This window comes from Oncorhynchus tshawytscha, unplaced genomic scaffold (assembly GCF_018296145.1).
Source record: "Oncorhynchus tshawytscha isolate Ot180627B unplaced genomic scaffold, Otsh_v2.0 Un_contig_1741_pilon_pilon, whole genome shotgun sequence".
Lineage (NCBI taxonomy): Eukaryota > Metazoa > Chordata > Actinopteri > Salmoniformes > Salmonidae > Oncorhynchus > Oncorhynchus tshawytscha.
In genome coordinates, this window is record NW_024609808.1 from 475001 (window position 1) to 497500 (window position 22500).

General features: G+C 45.5%; 1 protein-coding gene across 5 annotated transcripts in view; it reads right to left on the reverse strand.

Annotated features, from left to right (window-relative positions):
• Positions 1–22500, reverse strand: part of iqsec3a (IQ motif and Sec7 domain ArfGEF 3a) — a 193652-nt gene that overhangs the window by 147071 nt on the left and 24081 nt on the right. For all 5 annotated transcript variants that reach the window (XM_042318541.1, XM_042318545.1, XM_042318542.1 and 2 more), the window contains exon 2: positions 10693–10770. In XM_042318541.1, the coding sequence (XP_042174475.1) occupies positions 10693–10770 (78 nt within the window). The remainder of the gene's footprint in view (positions 1–10692; positions 10771–22500) is intronic.

A 22500-nucleotide genomic window follows, 5' to 3' on the forward strand; every position in this document is an offset into this window, starting at 1 on the left:
TGAATATATTTTATTTTTTATTTCACCTTTATTTAACCAGGTAGGCTAGTTGAGAACAAGTTCTCATTTGCAACTGCGACCTGGCCAAGATAAAGCATAGCAGTGTGAACAGACAACAACACACAGTTACACATGGAGTAACAATAAACAAGTCAATAACATAGTAGAAAAAAAATAATCTATATACATTGTGTGCAAAAGGCATGAGGAGGTAGGCAATAAATAGGCCATAGGAGTGAATAATTACAATTTAGCAGATTAACACTGGAGTGATAAATGATCAGATGAACATGTGCAGGTAGAGATACTGGTGTGCAAAAGAGCAGAAAAGTAAATAAAATAAAAACAGTATGGGGATGAGGTAGATAGATTGGGTGGGCTATATACCGATGGACTATGTATAGCTGCAGCGATCGGTTAGCTGCTCAGATAGCAGATGTTTAAAGTTGGTGAGGGAGATAAAAGTCTCCAACTTCAGAGATTGTTGCAATTCGTTCCAGTCGCAGGCAGTAGAGAACTGGAAGGAAAGGCGGCCAAATGAGGTGTTGGCTTTAGGGATGGTCAGTGAGATACACCTGCTGGAGCGCGTGCTACGGGTGGGTGTTGCCATCGTGACCAGTGAACTGAGATAAGGCAGAGCTTTACCTAGCATAGACTTGTAGATGACCTGGAGCCAGTGGGTCTGGTGACAAACATATAGCGAGCGCCAGCCGACCAGAGCATACAGGTCGCAGTGGTGGGTGGTATAAGGTGCTTTAGTAACAAAACGGATGGCACTGTGATAAACTGCATCCAGTTTGCTGAGTAGAGTGTTGGAAGCTATTTTGTAGACGACATCGCCGAAATCGAGGATCGGTAGGATAGTCAGTTTTACTAGGGTAAGTTTGGTGGCGTGAGTGAAGGAGGCTTTGTTGCGAAATAGAAAGCCGACTCTAGATTTGATTTTGGATTGGAGATGTTTGACATGAGTCTGGAAGGAGAGTTTGCAGAATAGCAAAAATGCATCAACTTACAAGTAAAATTCAAAACATTTCTTTAATTGCCATATATGAAATGCATTAACCATTCTTGATTAAAATCTAAACAGACCCCCCCAAAAAGAAGATAATGATGATTAATTCCGTCTCAGACGAGCCAGGTCATTACGGCAGATTGTGCAAGCTAATTAGCATAGCGCATCTTGTTAAGGTGTGTCTGTTGCTCTGGTCTCGGGAAACAGTTGGAGGAAACAGGACTAATTGAGACGAATCAGCTAACATTCACTCCGCCCTGTGAAAAAGACCTCTAACGAGACCTCGCTCTAACCCCACCTCCACCTCGCTTGCCATTGGTCAGGTGAAGTCGGAATCTGCACTACCATTGGCTAGGGTGTCAGTATCTGCGCAGTACTTGGTCCGATTAGCCCACTGTGACCATTGTGTCACTGAGAAGTACAGTAAATGTACCGTCACCACACCAGGAAGGAGATTTGAACGTGCTGTACACAAGAAACATCTATAACTGATCTGAAAATAATAACCCCGGCAAGTGTATACACTTGTTATCCTGGGCTGACGGACCTTGACTCCAAAATGCCCTATCATTTTTAGAGTCTGAGAACTACTCCAGTCCATTCCATCATGAGAGTGTTTGAGATTCTACATCAATGTTGGAGTTGTATGTTTCGATCAAAGTTTGTGTTCAAGGCTGTATCCCTGTTTGTACAGACATCTGCAGTCAACAAAGACTGCAGGTAGAAGAGGTTATCAGAACTGATTTAGTTGTCTTTAAGAGAAGCCGTCCGTGGAACACACTGATTCTCTTTCCCTATTTGTCAGATTTGTCAGATGGCTGCTGCAACCCATCTGCTGCTGCAACCCATCTGCTGCTGTAACCTATCTACTACTATAACCCATCTACTGCTGTAACCCATCTACTGCTGCAACCCATCTACTACTGTAACCCATCTACTACTGTAACCTATCTACTACTATAACCCATCTACTACTGTAACCCATCTACTACTATAACCTATCTACTACTATAACCCATCTACTACTGTAACCCATCTACTACTGTAACCCATCTACTACTGTAACCCATCTACTACTATAACCTATCTACTACTATAACCCATCTGCTGCTGTAACCCATCTACTGCTGCAACCCATCTACTACTGTAACCCATCTACTACTATAACCCATCTGCTGCTGCAACCCATCTGCTGCTGTAACCCATCTGCTGCTGTAACCCATCTGCTGCTGTAACCCATCTGCTGCTGTAACCTATCTACTACTATAACCCATCTACTGCTGTAACCCATCTACTGCTGCAACCCATCTACTACTGTAACCCATCTACTACTGTAACCCATCTACTGCTGTAACCCATCTACTACTGTAACCCATCTACTGCTGCAACCCATCTACTACTGTAACCCATCTACTACTGTAACCCATCTGCTGCTGTAACCCATCTGCTGCTGTGACGTAGAAGTCCGTCACTGGCCGCGGGCAGCATTTGGTTCTTTAACGCACACACATATTCATCACTCCTCCCTGCGCCATTATACCATAAGTTAACAATGTGGGTCGACACACAATTTAACTTCTGTCTTGGTGCATGCATTTCACACTTGTCAATGTTCATATTTGAGAGATACAATAATTATTATACTTATCAATGTTGTGGATGAGCGCATTGTTTGTTTGTTCTGTTCCTCTCTCTCCATCTCTGTATCTTCTGGGTATGCTGGAAAAGGACCCGAGCTAAGGGAATTGGGTTGGCTTTATAGTGCCTGTCCCAAATGGCTCATTAATGCATATGGGCATATTGAAAGATATTGTCAGTAATGATGTAATGTTGTAAATGTTATGTTGTGATATTGTTTAAAACCGTGTTGCAATGTATATCCTTTAGTATGTTTAGTTCATGGAAAATGTAGGTTTGTATTGTTAATTGATTAATTAATTAGGGTTAATTGTTCTGAGGGGAGGGGCTAGCCCTACAAAAGGAGCCACTCTCCAGTCTCTAAGGGGGATTTTTTTTTGATTGAGCTGTGGATGGGGCAGCATTGTTGTTAAGCTGTCCCATAAGGTAGACGTTGATGGCAGTACTGTTGTTTTCTGTTCCGGAATCACTTGTAAATAAACACCTTTGCACAGAAGAACTTTTGCGGTTCCGCCATCTTTTTATTTTTATAGAGGTTAGGTTATCCAGTTTAGCCATCTGGCCTACTCTACGTGACAACTACTATAACCCATCTACTACTGTAACCCATCTGCTGCTGTAACCCATCTACTACTGTAACCCATCTGCTGCTGCAACCCATCTGCTGCTGCAACCCATCTGCTGCTGCAACCCATCTACTACTGTAACCCATCTACTACTGTAACCCATCTACTACTATAACCCATCTACTACTGTAACCCATCTACTACTGTAACCCATCTACTACTATAACCCATCTACTACTATAACCCATCTACTACTGTAACCCATCTACTACTGTAACCCATCTACTACTGTAATATCTACTACTATAACCTATCTACTACTATAACCCATCTACTACTATAACCCATCTACTACTGTAACCCATCTACTACTGTAACCCATCTACTACTGTAACCCATCTACTACTGTAACCCATCTACTACTATAACCCATCTGCTGCTGTAACCCATCTACTACTATAACCCATCTACTACTGTAACCCATCTACTACTGTAACCCATCTGCTGCTGTAACCCATCTACTACTATAACCCATCTACTACTGTAACCCATCTACTACTGTAACCCATCTACTACTGTAACCCATCTACTACTGTAACCCATCTACTACTGTAACCCATCTACTACTGTAACCCATCTACTACTGTAACCCATCTGCTGCTGCAACCCATCTGCTGCTGTAACCCATCTACTACTGTAACCCATCTACTACTATAACCTATCTACTACTGTAACCCATCTACTACTGTAACCCATCTACTACTGTAACCCATCTACTACTGTAACCTATCTACTACTATAACCCATCTACTACTATAACCCATCTACTACTGTAACCCATCTACTACTGTAACCCATCTACTACTATAACCCATCTACTACTATAACCCATCTACTACTGTAACCCATCTACTACTGTAACCCATCTACTACTATAACCCATCTACTACTGTAACCCATCTACTACTGTAACCCATCTACTACTGTAACCCATCTGCTGCTGCAACCCATCTGCTGCTGTAACCCATCTACTACTGTAACCCATCTACTACTATAACCTATCTACTACTATAACCCATCTGCTGCTGTAACCCATCTACTGCTAACCCATCTGCTGCTGTAACCCATCTGCTGCTGTAACCCATCTGCTGCTGTAACCCATCTGCTGCTGTAACCCATCTACTGCTGTAACCCATCTACTACTGTAACCCATCTACTACTGTAACCCATCTACTACTGTAACCCATCTGCTGCTGTAACCCATCTGCTGCTGTAACCCATCTACTACTGTAACCCATCTACTACTGTAACCCATCTACTACTGTAACCCATCTGCTGCTGCAACCCATCTGCTGCTGTAACCCATCTGCTGCTGTAACCCATCTACTACTGTAACCCATCTACTACTGTAACCCATCTGCTGCTGCATCCCATCTGCTGCTGCAACCCATCTACTACTGTAACCCATCTACTACTGTAACCCATCTACTACTGTAACCCATCTACTACTGTAACCCATCTGCTGCTGTAACCCATCTACTACTGTAACCCATCTACTACTGTAACCCATCTACTACTGTAACCCATCTACTACTGTAACCCATCTGCTACTGTAACCCATCTACTACTGTAACCCAACTGCTACTGTAACCCATCTGCTGCTGTAACCCATCTACTACTGTAACCCATCTACTACTGTAACCCATCTACTACTGTAACCCATCTGCTGCTGTAACCCATCTACTACTGTAACCCATCTACTACTGTAACCCAACTGCTACTGTAACCCATCTGCTGCTGTAACCCATCTGCTGCTGTAACCCATCTGCTGCTGTAACCCATCTACTACTGTAACCCATCTACTACCGCAACACATCTACTACTGTAACCCATCTGCTGCTGTAACCCATCTACTACTGTAACCCATCTACTACTGTAACCCATCTACTACTGTAACCCATCTACTACTGCAACACATCTACTACTGCAACACATCTACTACTGCAACACATCTACTACTGCAACACATCTGCAACACATCTACTACTGCAACACATCTACTACTGTAACCCATCTACTACTGCAACACATCTACTGTAGAGCGAAGGGGAAGGTACGGCTCTGCAGAAAAATAAAATAACATAGAAAAATAAATCAAACAAAACAGATTCCGAGTGCCATGTGTCAGTTGACGTGTTAGCTCATGCTGTTTTTAAGAGCTTGCATATCAGAAGTGTTGATTGACTCACACCCCCCGCCCTCCCGCCTCCCCAATCATGCCCTCGTTCATAGATCATTAGATCTGACTGCGTGACTGTTGACACTTATTCCCCCACCCTAGTGCACGCTGGTAGGACAAGAGTGACAGGCTCACAAGGTGAGAACACTTGTGGAACACTTGGGATTAAACTCATTTATGTAGCGTGTGTGAGAGAGGGAGGTCTTCACTTTGGTCACAGCCTGTCTGACTCAGCAGAACCAGAAGTATAACGCTCTTCTCATTAGGATGACCGATGCCATCTTGTGACCCGGCAACGAACAGAGGCACTCTCCAGGACCCGAAATAGCAAAATAGACATTGCGCGGACAGAAATAACTTCAAATGAGTAGACTGGAGCTGTCCAAAACTCACACGTCAGTGAGTTTGCCCTTTTCCAAAGTGACCTGTTGGCGTTGAGGGAAGCTCGGTCTCGTTCCACGGCTGCCACAGCGGTGAAAACAAAATATCAACCATTGCAATTTGCAGTGGTGTAAAGTAAAAAATACTTTAAAGTACTACTTAAGGAGTTTTTTTTGAGTATCCGTACTTTACTATTCATATTTTTGACTACTTTTACTTTTACTTCACTACATTCCTAATGAAAATGATGTACTTTTTACTTCATAAATTTTCCCTGACACCCAAAAGCACTTGTTACATTTTGAATGCTTAGCAGGACAGGAAAATGGTCTAATTCACACACTTATCAAGGGAACATCCCTGGTCATCCCTACAGCGTCTGATCTGGCAGACTCACTAAACACATGCTTTGTTTGTAAATTATGTCTGAGTGTTAGAGTGTACCCCCGGCTATCCGTAAATTACATTTTAAAAAATGGTGGTGTGTGGATTGCTTAATATAAGGAATATGAAATTATCAATTACATTTACTTTTGATACTTAAGTATATTTAAAACCAAATACTTTTAGACTTTTACACAAATAGTATTTTACTGGGTGACTTTCAATTTTACTTGAGTCATTTTCTATTAAGATATCTTTACTTTTACTCAAGTATAACAATTGGGTACTTTTTACACCACTAGCAATGTGTCTATCTATGTGTTTCTGTGTCTGTGAAAAACAGAGCTTCAGTACTCCCCAGAGTGAAGATACGGCAGTACAGAACAGGCTAGGAGCCGCCTTTCATATGGAAATGAGGCCTTGTTTTGGTGGGCAGATATTGCAGAGCTTCAATCACAGAAGACAGGAACGAACTCACATTTATTTCAGGAAGCAGCTTTTTGTGGATATGCCTTAACAAGGAGAGTGAAGGCGGCTTGGCCTTGTGTCAAAACAACGGTGGGTGCAACACTAGGCTAAAATAGCATGATGCTAGGCTAATTCATCAATGAGAAGTGTCTCTCCTTTATCAGTGAGCCTTAGCCTAGATGCCCATGGCAGATATTAGCTGTTGGGTATTTGTTGAAGAATGTTAAACATCTGTGTCATGGGTACGACAGTGCACACAGACACACACACACACAGACACACACACAAACACACAAAGACAAGGAGCTCTATGTTCTGATCACTACTAAGCCAAAAGCATGCAATAACATGGTAATAACAATTCTCCACATGAACACGAATGCATTGCATGTGTCAGTGGATGGCTAACCAGTTGCCTTGCCCTAGTGGCAGACCCTGAACCTCTCAATGAGACTTGGGTGGGTTATGACACTGGTTCAGTGGATGGCTAACCAGTTGCCTTGCCCTAGTGGCAGACCCTGAACCTCTCAATGAGACTTGGGTGGGTTATGACACTGGTTCAGTGGATGGCTAACCAGTTACCTTGCCCTAGTGGCAGACCCTGAACCTCTCAATGAGACTTGGGTGGGTTATGACACTGGTTCAGTGGATGGCTAACCAGTTACCTTGCCCTAGTGGCAGACCCTGAACCTCTCAATGAGACTTGGGTGGGTTATGACACTGGTTCAGTGGATGGCTAACCAGTTACCTTGCCCTAGTGGCAGACCCTGAACCTCTCAATGAGACTTGGGTGGGTTATGACACTGGTTCAGTGGATGGCTAACCAGTTACCTTGCCCTAGTGGCAGACCCTGAACCTCTCAATGAGACTTGGGTGGGTTATGACACTGGTTCAGTGGATGGCTAACCAGTTGCCTTGCCCTAGTGGCAGACCCTGAACCTCTCAATGAGACTTGGGTGGGTTATGACACTGGTTCAGTGGATGGCTAACCAGTTACCTTGCCCTAGTGGCAGACCCTGAACCTCTCAATGAGACTTGGGTGGGTTATGACACTGGTTCAGTGGATGGCTAACCAGTTACCTTGCCCTAGTGGCAGACCCTGAACCTCTCAATGAGACTTGGGTGGGTTATGACACTGGTTCAGTGGATGGCTAACCAGTTACCTTGCCCTAGTGGCAGACCCTGAACCTCTCAATGAGACTTGGGTGGGTTATGACACTGGTTCAGTGGATGGCTAACCAGTTACCTTGCCCTAGTGGCAGACCCTGAACCTCTCAATGAGACTTGGGTGGATTATGACACTGATTATGACATTGTAATACTTCAGTTGTTACATTGCTATTACATAGTAAGTACATTGAGGTGGCGGTGAGAGCGACAGGTCTGAATGGGTGGAAGTGGTGTGGATGAAAATGGAGGCTTGTGGGTGTGATCTCATGTCGTGAGGTATAAACGTATGATGATCAACACTTCACTGACAAAACACTGAAGTCCAAAGTAAAATGTAACAACAAACAGAATAGAAAAGAGACTTTCAGAGAAATAGGCTAAAAAATAAGCAACAAAACCTGGCAACCCACAAACCACTTTGAGAGATCTCCGTTTGAAGTGGTTTGCTTTGGGAGTATTTTCATGGTTGTTTTTGTGGTGTCCATTCTGTTTGTGCTCTGCTTAATGGTCCCTGAGCTCAAAGGAATCGCACGCCGCTCCGCTGCCAAGCCACTTCTATCAGTTCAATCCACTGATTGATTGTTTTTGTCTGTCTTTTTTTCCCTCCAATTTCCCTGCCCGCCTTTGATGAATGTCACCTGAATTCATCTTAACTTGTGCTTCTGAACGGTCTCTTTATACTCAAAATTAAGGTGTTGTGGCTGGTTAGGTGACAGTCACTGACTGAGGGGACTTTTGAGAGTAGTTTCCCAGGCAAACCAGACTTTTATCTGATAAATAGTTTTCCGTTTGCCCCTCTGGTGCAAAGACAAAGACGATTGCAGAGAGGTGATTCCATCTCTCTCTCTCTCTGTCTCTCTCTCTCTCTGTCTCTCTCTGTCTCTCTCTCTCTCTCTCTCTCTCTCTCTCTCTCTCTGTCTCTCTCTCTCTCTCTCTCTCTCTCTCTCTCTCTCTCTCTCTCTCTGTCTCTCTCTCTCTCTGTCTCTCTCTCTCTCTCTCTCTCTCTCTCTCTCTCTCTCTCTCTCTCTCTCTCTCTCTCTCTGTCTCTCTGTCTCTCTCTCTCTCTCTCTCTCTCTCTCTCTCTCTCTCTCTCTCTCTCTCTCTCTCTCTCTGTCTCTCTCTCTGTCTCTCTCTGTCTCTCTCTGTCTCTCTCTCTCTCTCTCTCTCTCTGTCTCTCTGTCTCTCTCTGTCTCTCTCTCTCTCTGTCTCTCTCTCTCTCTCTCTCTCTGTCTCTCTCTGTCTCTCTCTCTCTCTCTCTCTCTCTCTCTCTCTCTCTCTCTCTCTCTCTCTCTGTCTCTCTCTCTCTCTGTCTCTCTCTCTCTCTCTCTCTCTGTCTCTCTGTCTCTCTCTCTCTCTTTCTCTCTGTCTCTCTCTCTTCCTCTTTCTCTCTTTCTCTCTGTCTGTCTCTCTCTCTCTCTGTCTGTCTCTCTATGTCTCTGTCTGTCTCTCTCTCTCTCTCTCTGTCTCTCTCTCTCTTTCTCTCTCTTTCTCTCTGTCTCTCTCTCTCTTTCTCTCTGTCTCTTTCTCTCTCTTTCTCTCTGTCTCTTTCTCTCTCTTTCTCTCTGTCTCTCTCTCTCTTTCTCTCTGTCTCTCTCTCTCTCTCTCTGTCTCTCTCTGTCTCTCTCTCTCTCTCTCTCCCTCTGTCTCTCTCTCTCTCTCTCTCTCTCTCTCTCTCTCTGTGTGTGTGTGACTAATTCAATCACCCAGGGCCTCGTGGTGGTTAAGGTGGGATTTAGAGGATGAGCGTTGGAGCTGTTGTTCCAGCAATGATTTATAGTATCCAGCACCACAGGGTTGGTGGAATCCAGCATCAACACAAGCTTTGCTTTGCCAGGCTTTTTACACTTTTTTTCCCACCATCCAGCAGAAATGTACAGATTCTTAGCAGCAATCGTCCAGGCTGGATGGCTTAATTACTATTGACGTTCCACTGGCAGTCGTGGTAATTTGCAGAGTGCTCCGCCTGCAGTGGGTTGGGATAAACAGAGCGATGCCGAGTGGCCAAACAAAGACTTGGTGCGTCTCGTTTTGTTTGAGCCAGAAAAAGAATGACTCCATGAACTGCAGGAGCTACTGTTGTATATAGACTGATCAACATCCATCATGTCTACATGGAGACGGGTTGAGGAGAAAGACAAGGAGGCAGAGATGAAGGATTTTGAAACAGCTGACTCTCCTCAGATACCAGGAGTATGCAGTAGTTGAGTATAAGTCCATCACAGCACCATTCCTGACTGCTTACCTCATTCCCTGATAACACTGTGTGCTCGGTGGAGATATTAAAATCTCATATTATCCTCATCCTGCCTTTATCACTAAGCCCTGGGCCGTGCTTCTATTGTTTCCTATGGCAGTGCTTTGGATGAGTTGACCAGCGTCCAGGAAATAGGATCTCTCTCTGATTGATTTGGAGATTACCATCGTGTTCCCATGAATTTATCTTGATCGCTTCTCCTGGAGCTGAGATTGATTCGGTCTTAATTTTTTTTCAACACTCAAAACCCCAAATAAAGTGACAAGCTGCATTTGTAGTGAATAGTAACTCCCTCTCTGTCTACCTGGCCACTATTTAAAGATGTGTAGGAGATTCTCTCTCTCTTACGTCTCTTGATGACATCACAGTGGGGAAAGGAAAGCACTGAGCCGGGATTGGCCGACGATAGTCAGGGACCCCCAAAGGACTTACAACCACTTCAAGACGGAGGAAACTGGGGCAGTTGTGTTGTCTTACAGTAGCACCACCACCACCAGGAAAACGGTTAGAAGCAACGGTGACTACAATCAACAACAACAAAAAATATGGTGCTGGGTGAAAAGGGAGGCAGCCATCTTACCTGGGGACACAGGCCGAGGACTCCCCCTCGGGGGCCTCTGGGGCCGGGCAGCAGAACTGGTGCAGCACAGTCTGGTTCCTGGGAGATACGAGGGAGAGAGGAGGGAGAGAAAGGGGAGGGAAAGGACATTAGCGAGGCAGGAGGAATAGTAAGGAGCTTGTTTGAAATTGAATTACTAGAACTGGCATCATCCATATTGAGGGACAAATTCCTGTCTGGGGGGTCTGGGGGGCTTTATCCCTGTTTTAGTCATATTTCTATGGCTTTAACTAATACATGCAATGGAACTGTAATGGAGGTTTCTTTCTTATGTACATACTGTTGAAATGACACTGTTTAAAATGCATTGTAATACAAATACTGTGTTTTACTGTATGGAAGGGGGTTGGAGTATTGCATCGATGAGAAGAGAGTGTTCGTTGGTTCAGCAAACAACCAAGCTAAGCGTGAAAGGAGATGTCCCTTTCACTTTAGCCCCCAAAAAAAGAGCTGCTTCCATTTTGCCCTCTCAACACTAGGTTCACTTCATTTATTGGACATTGTGACACAAAATAGCCTTTTTTACAACTTAATCAACCTCCTGTTGACCTGTCTTACATGGCTGCCGGGCCGTGGCGGCTCGTTTTCCCCCTGCTGGCAGCTGTGGGGCTTGCAGGTACCGAGGAGCGGTCGGACATGTCCAGACGTGTGGTGAACGGGCCAAAGGGCTGGAGGAGGGCCAGACTCTCACAGTGAGAGGGAAGAGAGATGGCAGATGTCCCCGACCACGGGCTGCTTGGAGTGGGGCACGTGGCTGCCTCTCCACCTTCTAACCCTCCCCACCTCCACCCATCCTGCCTCCACATAGCCTAGCCAGAGAACATTGGCTAGCATAGTGCCATGTGGGGCTCAGCTGGTTAGAGCGTAGAGCTAGCAATGCCAAGGTTGTTGTGGGTTCAGTTCCCGCAGGAACCAGTATACTGCTGTCCTTCCTCGCTGTTTACCTGCCAAACACTCCTCCTTGACCTCTCCTCTCTTTCCCTCCAACAAGGTTGTGGGTTCAGTTCCCACAGGAACCACAGTATACTGCTGTCCTTCCTCGCTGTTTACCTGCCAAACACTCCTCCTTGACCTCTCCTCTCTTTCCCTCCAACTCAGTTCCCACAGGAACCACAGTATACTGCTCCTTTCCCTCCAACAAGGTTGTGGGTTCAGTTCCCACAGGAACCACAGTATACTGCTGTCCTTCCTCGCTGTTTACCTGCCAAACACTCCTCCTTGACCTCTCCTCTCTTTCCCTCCAACAAGGTTGTGGGTTCAGTTCCCACAGGAACCACAGTATACTGCTGTCCTTCCTCGCTGTTTACCTGCCAAACACTCCTCCTTGACCTCTCCTCTCTTTCCCTCCAACAAGGTTGTGGGTTCAGTTCCCACAGGAACCACAGTATACTGCTGTGCTGTTTACCTGCCAAACCTTCCTTGACCTCTCCTCTCTTTCCCTCCAACAAGGTTGTGGGTTCAGTTCCCACAGGAACCACAGTATACTGCTGTCCTTCCTCGCTGTTTACCTGCCAAACACTCCTCCTTGACCTCTCCTCTCTTTCCCTCCAACAAGGTTGTGGGTTCAGTTCCCACAGGAACCACAGTATACTGCTGTCCTTCCTTGCTGTCTCTTTCCCTCCAATAACATTCTATCCATCCCTGAGACTGTGGTCCCCCACTCTCCTCTCCCTCTCTCCCCTTGTTCTCCAGCCCAGTCCCACAGACTCTCCATCCCTCCTTCCATCCCCGTGTCCCTGAGAGCCAGAGAGGCATGGTCTGATATGCAGGATGAGGAATTAAATAAATGACTATAACAAAAAAAAGCAGCAGCATTCTCCCATCTCTCTTCTGCCTGGACACGGGGCGTGGAGGCAGAGAGCGAGTCCATTTACAGAGCCCAATCCTTTGCTTTGTCCTCTAACTCTCCATATCTCTCTCTCTCTGCCTTTCCATCTCAGTCTCTATTCCCCCACTCCATCTCTCTATCCCTCTCCATCAACCTCTCGAAGGAACGACATTCCCTTGGCTTCCTCTCAGGATCGGTACATGGGGAACAGGAGATCTGGAGACTGGGTAGCTCCTTCAAGGACAGCATTCACTCACCTGTGAGTGGAGAGTGACCGCCTTAGAAAAATAATGACTAGAATAAAAATATCAATTATATTTATGTGGTAGAGACACCCTGTTCTCTTCCCTATACCCAAACCCACTACTCATGATGGAAGGTAATGCCTGCCATCATGCCTGCCTCGGAAAACCACAATGTTTAGAAGTCACCAGAGTCCATCATGAACTGTCTGATACTTATCATAAGATAACAAATTGAGAGAGGACAGAGAGAAAGAGAGAGAGAGAGGGTTGAGGAACGGGGTGAACAAAGAGGCTAAGAAAAAGAGGGTGTGATAAAGAGAGAAATGTAGTGATAGAGAGATAGATACAAGGAGATAATTAGAGCGATAGTGAGAGAATGGTGGCTGGAGATGGTGAGATAGAGAATTCATAAAATGAGAGTGAGAGAGAGATATAGAGAGTGAGGGGGAGAGAGAGAGAGAGAGAGAGAGAGAGGGGGAGAGAGAGAGAGAGAGAGGAGAGAGAGAGAGAGATGTGCTCACATACCACTGACCCAATGTTGTTGCTGTATCTCTAGTGGTGGTTCACAGTAGTATAAATCAATGGAAGTGGGGGAACAGGCTAATTAATTTCTATTGTTAACTACTCTGCTAATTGATTTCTCCTTAATGACCATGACACAACAGACTTTTAAGAGGTCGTCAACACTAAAGGGTCACACCGGGGACCAATTACCAGACACACAAAGAAGGCAACGTTTACACAGATCATTTGTAATTATTTGTTTATTATTATGACAAACAACCAAAATGGCCACCACAGAGAAGGAAAGAGAGTGGGTTTATATTGGTGTAGTGTTCTGCTCTCATATGTCAGCGGTTTCACGGCGATAGCGTCTTCTTCTTCTGTAACTAGAAGATGAGTCGCTGTCCTGCACAAGCTAGTTTGCTCATAAATGTGTTCTCAAGCCCACTCAAAAAGAGGCATCACGTTCTTGCTGTCGGGGGCCAAGTGAAAGAAGGCGTCGCCAAGGCATGCATCAAAAGCAACATTAGTCTCAGAGGATGTATAATTTAAATTTCCTCATTAAAAGTTGAACTCTTTGGAATACATTTCAGTGAAGGGTGGGTTTTAGCATACAGAACACCGCTCGTCTAACGTTCCCTCTGGCACAGTCTGTTTGAGTATTGTTTTGCCTTAATGGTTTTCGCTTTGACAGGGAACAGAAAGGAGCTACATTTGGATCTTAATTAATGGTGCTTATAGGTGAGGGGAGACGGGAAAGAGTTGTGGCTGTCTATGAGGAGAGACATCCAACAGTGTACGGTCACTGAATAAAAGAACATAGGTTGAGTCAGTGTGATGTCAGTGTGATGTCAGCGTGATGTCCCAAGGATTGTTTGACAGCTACTTAAGAGACACCTATTTGATGACCTTTTCTTAATGATCATCAGAGCTATTCGCTGCCTCTTTCTTTCTTTTCACTATCTTTCCTCATCTCTGCTTCAGTTTATCTCGCTATGTCAGTCTCTCTCTTTCTCTGTCTCATTGTCTATCCCTCTGTCTCTCTGTCTCTCTTCTCTCTCTGTGGTGTTACCTTTCTCTCATCTTCTAACTCAGTGGTAATTCAAACTTTTTCAGCGAGGACCACATTTTTTTTGCCAGAATTTCTGGGTACCCCATTTTTATCCCAACAAGGGTCCTGGTCTGACCCTTGTATTCTTGGATCTGACTAGGGGGGTTCTGGTCTGACCCTTGTATTCTTGGATCTCACTAGGGGGGTCCTGGTCTGACCCTTGTATTCTTGGATCTCACTAGGGGGGTCCTGGTCTGACTGGTTTATTCTTGGGTCTCACTAGGGGGTTCTGGTCTGACTGGTTTATTATTGGATCTCACTAAGGGGGTCCTGGTCTGACCCTTGTATTAGATATCACTAGGGGGTCCTGGTCTGACTGGTTTATTCTTGGATCTCACTAGGGGGTTCTGGTCTGACCCTTGTATTGGATCTCACTAGGGGGTTCTGGTCTGACTGGTTTATTCTTGGATCTAACTAGGGGGTCCTGGTCTGACCCTTGTATTCTTGGATCTCCCTAAGGGGTTTCTGGTCTGACTGGTTATTCTTGGATCTAACTAGGGGGTCCTGGTCTGACCCTTGTATTCTTGGATCTGACTAGGGGGTTCTGGTCTGACCCTTGTATTCTTGGATCTCACTAGGGGGTCCTGGTCTGACCCTTGTATTCTTGGATCTCACTAGGGGGTCCTGGTCTGACTGGTTTATTCTTGGGTCTCACTAGGGGGTTCTGGTCTGACTGGTTTATTATTGGATCTCACTAAGGGGGTCCTGGTCTGACCCTTGTATTAGATATCACTAGGGGGTCCTGGTCTGACTGGTTTATTCTTGGATCTCACTAGGGGGTTCTGGTCTGACCCTTGTATTGGATCTCACTAGGGGGTTCTGGTCTGACTGGTTTATTCTTGGATCTAACTAGGGGGTCCTGGTCTGACCCTTGTATTCTTGGATCTCCCTAGGGGGTTTCTGGTCTGACTGGTTTATTCTTGGATCTAACTAGGGGGGTCCTGGTCTGACCCTTGTATTCTTGGATCTCCCTAGGGGGTTTCTGGTCTGACTGGTTTATTCTTGAATCTCACTAGGAGGGTTTCTACAATCAGAACATGACTCACCACCAGCACTATGGCAACCAGCAAGGAACCCATTTTTAAGAGTCCTTGTTTACCTGGGGACACCATTTCAGTGACGGACCTAGGCTCTGCGTCAACAAGACTGATCATTCAGTTGCCCATGATGACGTCGCACTGACGTAGCAAGAGCAGGAAGTAACCAATCAGGATATAAGTAGATAAATCTCAGGGACAGACGTGGGGCTCTGTATTTATTTAAGGTCCCGCATAACTAGGATGAGGACAACAGGTCAGGTAGTAGCAGGGTGGAGTCAATTCAGAAATTAAAGAATGGCATTTTTAGTGAGATCCTTGAATAAGATGTGTTTAATATGAGCACACACACACACGGCTCATGTGAAGATTTGACTTAAACTGAGCGAAAGGAATCTGTTTGTACTAGAGAGGTCTACTTTGAAGCAAGAGAGAGAGGGAGAGAGAGGGAGAGAGAGAGAAAGAGAGAGAAAGGGAGAGAGTGTGAGAGAGAGAGAGAGAGAGAGAGAGAGAGAGAGGGAGAGAGAGAGATCTCCCCAATCCACAAAAGTGGAGACAAATTTGACCCAACTACCTTGGATTATGCGTCAACAGCAACCTTGAGAAAATCCTCTGCATTATCATTAACAGCAGACTTGTACATTTCCTCAATGTAAACAATCTACTGAGCAAATGTCAAATTGGCTTTTTACCAAACAACAGACCATGTATTCACCCTGCACACCCTAATTGACAACCAAACAAACCAAAACAAAGGCAAAGTCTTCTCATGCTTTGTTGATTTCAAAAAAGCCTTTGACTCAATTTAGCATGAGGGTCTGCTACACAAATTGATGGAAAGTGGTGTTGGGGGTAAAACATATGACATTATAAAATCCATGTACACAAACAACAAGTGTGCGGTTAAAATTGGCAAAAAAACACACACATTTCTTCCCACAGGGCCATGGGGTGAGACAAGGATGCAGCTTAAGCCCCACCCTCTTCAACATAAATATCGACGGGCACTAGAAAAGTCTGCAGCACCAGGCCTCACCCTACTAGTATCTGAAGTCAAATGTCTACTGTTTGCTGATGATCTGGTGATCTGGTGCTTCTGTCACCAACCAAGGAGGGCCTACAGCAGCACCTAGATATTCTGCACAGATTCTGCCAGACCTGGGCCCTGACAGTAAATCTCAGTAAGACCAAAATAATGGTGTTCCAAAAAAGGTCCAGTCGCCAGGACCACAAATACAAATTCCATCAAGACACCATTGCCCTAGAGCACACAAACAACTATACACACCTTGGCCTAAACATCAGAGCCACAGGTAACTTCCACAAAGCTGTGAACAATCTGAGAGACAAGGCAAGAAGGGCCTTCTATGCCATCAAAAGGAACATAAAATTCAACATATCAATTAGGATCTGGTTAAAAATACTTGAATCAGTCATAGAGCCCATTGCCCTTTATGGTTGTCAGGTCTGGGGTCCGCTCACCAACCAAGATTTCACAAAATGGGACAAACACCAGATTGAGACTCTGCATGCAGAATTCTGAAAGAATATCCTCCGTGTACAACGTAGAACACCAAATAATGCATGCAGAGCAGAATTAGGCCGATACCCACTAATTATCAAAATCCAGAAAAGACCATTAAAATCTACAACCACCTAAAAGGAAGTGATTCCCAAACCTTCCATAACAAAGCCATCACCTACAGAGAGATGAACCTGGAGAAGAGTTCCCTAAGCAAGCTGGTCCTGGGGCTCTGTTCACAAACACAAACACACCCCACAGAGCCCCAGGACAACAGCACAATTAGACCCAATCAAATCATGAGAAAACAAAAAGATAATTACTTGACACATTGGGAAGAATTAACAACAAAAAAATAGAGCAAACTAGAATGCTATTTGGCCCTAAACAGAGAGTACACAGTGGCAGAAACCTGACCACTGTGACTGAGCCAAAAGGAAAGGAAAGCTTTAAGGAAAGCTTTGACTATGTACAGACTCAGTGAGCATAGCCTTGCTATTGAGAAAGGCCGCCGTAGACAGACATGGCTCTCAAGAGAAGACAGGCTATGTGCTCACTGCCCACAAAATGAGGTGGAAACTGAGCTGCACTTCCTAACCTCCTGCCCAATGTATGACCATATTAGAGAGACATATTTCCCTCAGATTACACAGATCAACAAAGAATTTGAAAACAAAAACAATTTTGATAAACTCTCATATCTACTGGGTGAAATTCCACAGTGTGCCATCACAGCAGCAAGATTTGTGACCTGTTGCCACAAGAAAAGGGCAACTAGTGAAGAACAAACACCATTGTAAAAACAACCCATATTTATGCTTATTTATTTTCCCTTGTTTACCCTTAACCATTTGTACATTGTTACAACACTGTATATATACATAATATGACATTTGTAATGTCTTTCTTGTTTTGAAACTTCTGTATGTGTAATGTTTACTTTTAATTTTTATTGTTTATTTCACTTTTGTATATTTTCTACCTCACTTGCTTTGGCAATGTTAACACATGTTTCCCATGCCAATAAAGCCCCTTGAATTGAATTGAATTGAGAGAGAGAGAGAGAGAGAGAGAGAGAAAGAGAGAGAGACAGAGAGACAGAGAGAGAGAGAGAGAGAGAGAGAGAGAAAGAGAGACAGAGAGAGACAGACAGACAGAGAGAGAGAGAGAGAGAGAGAGAGAGAGAGAGAGAGAGAGAGAGAGAGAGACAGAGAGAGAGAGAGAGAGAGAGAGAGAGAGAGAGAGAGAGAGAGAGAGAGAGAGAGAGAGAGAGAGAGAGAGAGAGAGAAGAGAGAGAGAGAGAGAGAGAGAGAGAGAGAGAGAGAGACAGAGAGAGAGAGAGACAGAGAGAGAGAGAGAGAGAGAGAGAGAGAGAGAGAGAGAGAGAGAGAGAGAGAGAGAGAGAGAGAGAGAGAGAGAGAGAGAGAGAGAGAGAGAGAGAGAGAGAGAGAGAGAGAGAGAGAGAGAGAGAGAGAGAGAGAGAGAGAAAGAGAGACAGAGAGAGAGAGAGAGAAAGAGAGAGAGAGAGAGAGAAAGAGAGACAGAGAGAGAGAGAGAGAGAGAGAGACAAGGCAGAGACAATTTGCTTGTCAGGCAAACCTTGGCAAAGTGACCTTGAAAAAGACTTACATACCCACCACATTGACAGGTTTTGGACATTGATTTGACTGCACATGCTCAACGACTTAGATTTCCTGTTGAATTGCTTCGATAAAATAAATGTGTGATGAATTAAAGATTGCCTTGTAATGTCAAGGACAGGTGAGCAAAGAAATAGTGTTTTCATGGCAACGCTGAGAAAAAGCACAGGAAATAAACTAGCACGGTGTCGGGGGCTTACAAAGTGTTAACAAGCTGAAGGGGACTGATTATCTAAAACTCCCAGTAGTGTTTCTTGGCTGACTCCAAAAGGCTCGAATCATATCTTCATTTTGGCTAGGGCTCTATTATGGAACCCTATCATTGTGTTTATCCCAGTTTAGCCTGGGCTTTCTGAGAGCCACAATGGGAGTTACACACCACTTAAATCCGCCTGCGGGGCTACCGTCCAAACGTGTGTGTATGTGTGAGTGTGTGTGTGTTTCCATTAAGCATATCTCACTGTCCGTCGAGTGGATTGCTTGGGAAACATTGCCATGAACCGAGCCTGAGATCCCTGCGGGATGAGCACTCCACAAAGCCTTGGCCTCACACTCACACACACACGCTCTCGCTCCCACACAGACACTTTCACCACATCACACACACAAACACACACCAAATTAATAAATTAAGCCTCCTTGAAAGGTTTGTGTCAGCATGGACTCTGGGGCAGTCCCAGGCGGCTTAGCTATGCCCACTGCAGGAGAGAGACGAGAAAGAGAGGGAGAGAGAGCGGGAGATAGAGAGAGAGAGCGAGAAAGAAAGAAAGAAAGTAAGGAACGAAAGAGCGAGAGAGAGAGAGAGAGGGAGAGAGAAAGAGAAAGAGAGAGAGAAGAGAGAAAGAGAGAGAAAGAGAGAAAGAGAGAAGAGAAAGAGAGAGGAGGAGAGAGAGAGAGAGAAAGCGAGAAAGAGAGAGAGAGAGAGAGAGAGAAAGAGAGAGAGAGAGAGAGAGAGAGAGAGAGAGAGAGAGAGAGAGAGAGGGGGCAGCACACTCCATAACAAAGCCAGTGAGAAAAACACTGCATTATTATTTTCAGTCGCTGAGTGAAACTATTTAAACTCACTGTCTGGACCTTACCACAGTAAATCTCTATAGAAAATATACTGTTTGTATCTACAGGGATACACAATAATATTCCCTACAGTTCCCTGCTTTCATCTCTCCTGAGAGAGAGAGAAAGAGAGAGAAACGGAGAAAGAGAGGTAGAGAGACAGAGAGAGAGAGAGAGAGAGAGAGAGAGAGAGAGAGAGAGAGAGAGAGAGAGAGAGTGAGAGAGAGAGAGAGAGAGAGAGAGAAACAGAGAAAGAGAGGTAGAGAGAGAGGTAGAGAGAGAGAGAGAGAGAGACAGAGAAAGAGAGAAAGCGAGACAGAGGGAGCGATTGATCCACGGAGGGAGAAAAATGGTGCAATGTCTTTTGCACTCAAGCTGTGCTGCTAAAGATGTGAGGTTGATCTGTGGGGTTTTCACAGTCCTGCTGAAACTTTGACATCTGCTGCGTTCACTGTTACTGAGCAGTTTTATCTATCAAGCCGCGGTATCTGCTGTGCAAACGAGCGAAGAGCTGGCGGTGGGTCAATTCCTGGGGTATTTCAATCTCTAAATCAACACATTGTTGTGAAACGTCACGAGAGCATATTATTTTGGTTTTGTGGATCTGCGATACGAGTCAACGCAACAAGCTTTGTAATTGTGTTTACTACTGTTTTGTTTGGGTTGTTTTGCTATTGTTGCTGTTTCAAAGAATATCAGTATCTAGAATCACAGGCATCAATTGTCATGCAGGGTGATTGTGTAAGAAACCGCCAATTTCCAAGAAGTGAACACATACACATACACACACACACAATCATACACATACACACACACACAATCATACACGTACATACACACACAATCATACACATACATACACACACAATCATACACATACATACACACACAATCATACACATACATACACACACAATCACACACACATACACACAATCATACACATACATACACACACAATCATACACATACATACACACACAATCACACACACATACACACATGCAGGCACGCAACACACACACACACACATGCAGGCACGCAACACACACACACACACACATGCAGGCACGCAACACACACACACACACATTGGGATGTGTGGATAGAGTGCACATCTGTCAGGCAGAGAGGAGAGACATGGAGAGGACAAAGTAACACAGGATGACAAAGGACAAAAGCTGAGGGTGAAAAGGAGGGGAGGAGAAGAAAGAGGTGGATGAGGAAGAGATAAGGAGGGGAGGAGAAGAAAGAGGTGGATGAGGAAGAGATAAGGAGGGAGGAGGAGAAGAAAGAGGTGGATGAGGAAGAGATAAGGAGGGGAGGAGAAGAAAGAGGTAGATGAGGAAGAGATAAGGAGGGGAGGAGAAGAAAGAGGTGGATGAGGAAGAGATAAGGAGGGAGGAGAAGAAAGAGGTGGATGAGGAAGAGATAAGGAAGGGAGGAGAAGAAAGAGGTGGATGAGGAAGAGATAAGGAGGGGAGGAGAAGAAAGAGGTGGATGAGGAAGAGATAAGGAGGGGAGGAGAAGAAAGAGGTGGATGAGGAAGAGATAAGGAGGGGAGGAGAAGAAAGAGGTGGATGAGGAAGAGATAAGGAGGGGAGGAGAAGAAAGAGGTGGATGAGGAAGAAATAAGGAGGGGAGGAGAAGAAAGAGGTGGATGAGGAAGAGATAAGGAGGGGAGGAGAAGAAAGAGGTAGATGAGGAAGAGATAAGGAGGGGAGGAGAAGAAAGAGGTGGATGAGGAAGAAATAAGGAGGGGAGGAGAAGAAAGAGGTGGATGAGGAAGAGATAAGGAGGGGAGGAGAAGAAAGAGGTGGATGAGGAAGAGATAAGGAGGGGAGGAGAAGAAAGAGGTGGATGAGGAAGAGATAAGGAGGGGAGGAGAAGAAAGAGGTGGATGAGGAAGAGATAAGGAGGGCATGCCATCACATCCATCTAAGACATCCTCAAGCCTCAATTCCTCTCACCCTCCTCCTTATTTCACTTCCTTTTGATCAGAAACCGAATCACTGCACGTCACTGCAGGAATCAACATCCACCCCCCCAACGTGCGGGTTCTGATGATGTAACCAGGGAGCAGGGGGCCTGACAGGCGGGTTCTGATGATGTAACCAGGGAGCAGGGGGCCTGACAGGCGGGTTCTGATGATGTAACCAGGGAGCAGGGGCCTGACAGGCGGGTTCTGATGATGTAACCAGGGTAAACAGGGAGCAGGGGCCTGACAGGCGGGTTCTGATGATGTAACCAGGGAGCAGGGGGCCTGACAGGCGGGTTCTGATGATGTAACCAGGGAGCAGGGGCCTGACAGATGTAACCAGGGGGTTCGGGTTCTGATGATGTAACCAGGGAGCAGGGGGCCTGACAGGCGGGTTCTGATGATGTAACCAGGGAGCAGGGGCCTGACAGGCGGGTTCTGATGATGTAACCAGGGCCTGCAGGGGGCCTGACAGGCGGGTTCTGATGATGTAACCAGGGAGCAGGGGGCCTGACAGATGGGTTCTGATGATGTAACCAGGGAGCAGGGGCCTGACAGCAGGTTCTGATGATGTAACCAGGGAGCAGGGGGCCTGACAGGCGGGTTCTGATGATGTAACCAGGGAGCAGGGGGGGGCCTGACAGGCGGGTTCTGATGATGTAACCAGGGAGCAGGGGGCCTGACAGGCGGGTTCTGATGATGTAACCAGGGAGCAGGGGCCTGACAGGCGGGTTCTGATGATGTAACCAGGGAGCAGGGGGCCTGACAGGCGGGTTCTGATGATGTAACCAGGGAGCAGGGAGGGGGCCTGACAGGCGGGTTCTGATGATGTAACCAGGGAGCAGGGGCCT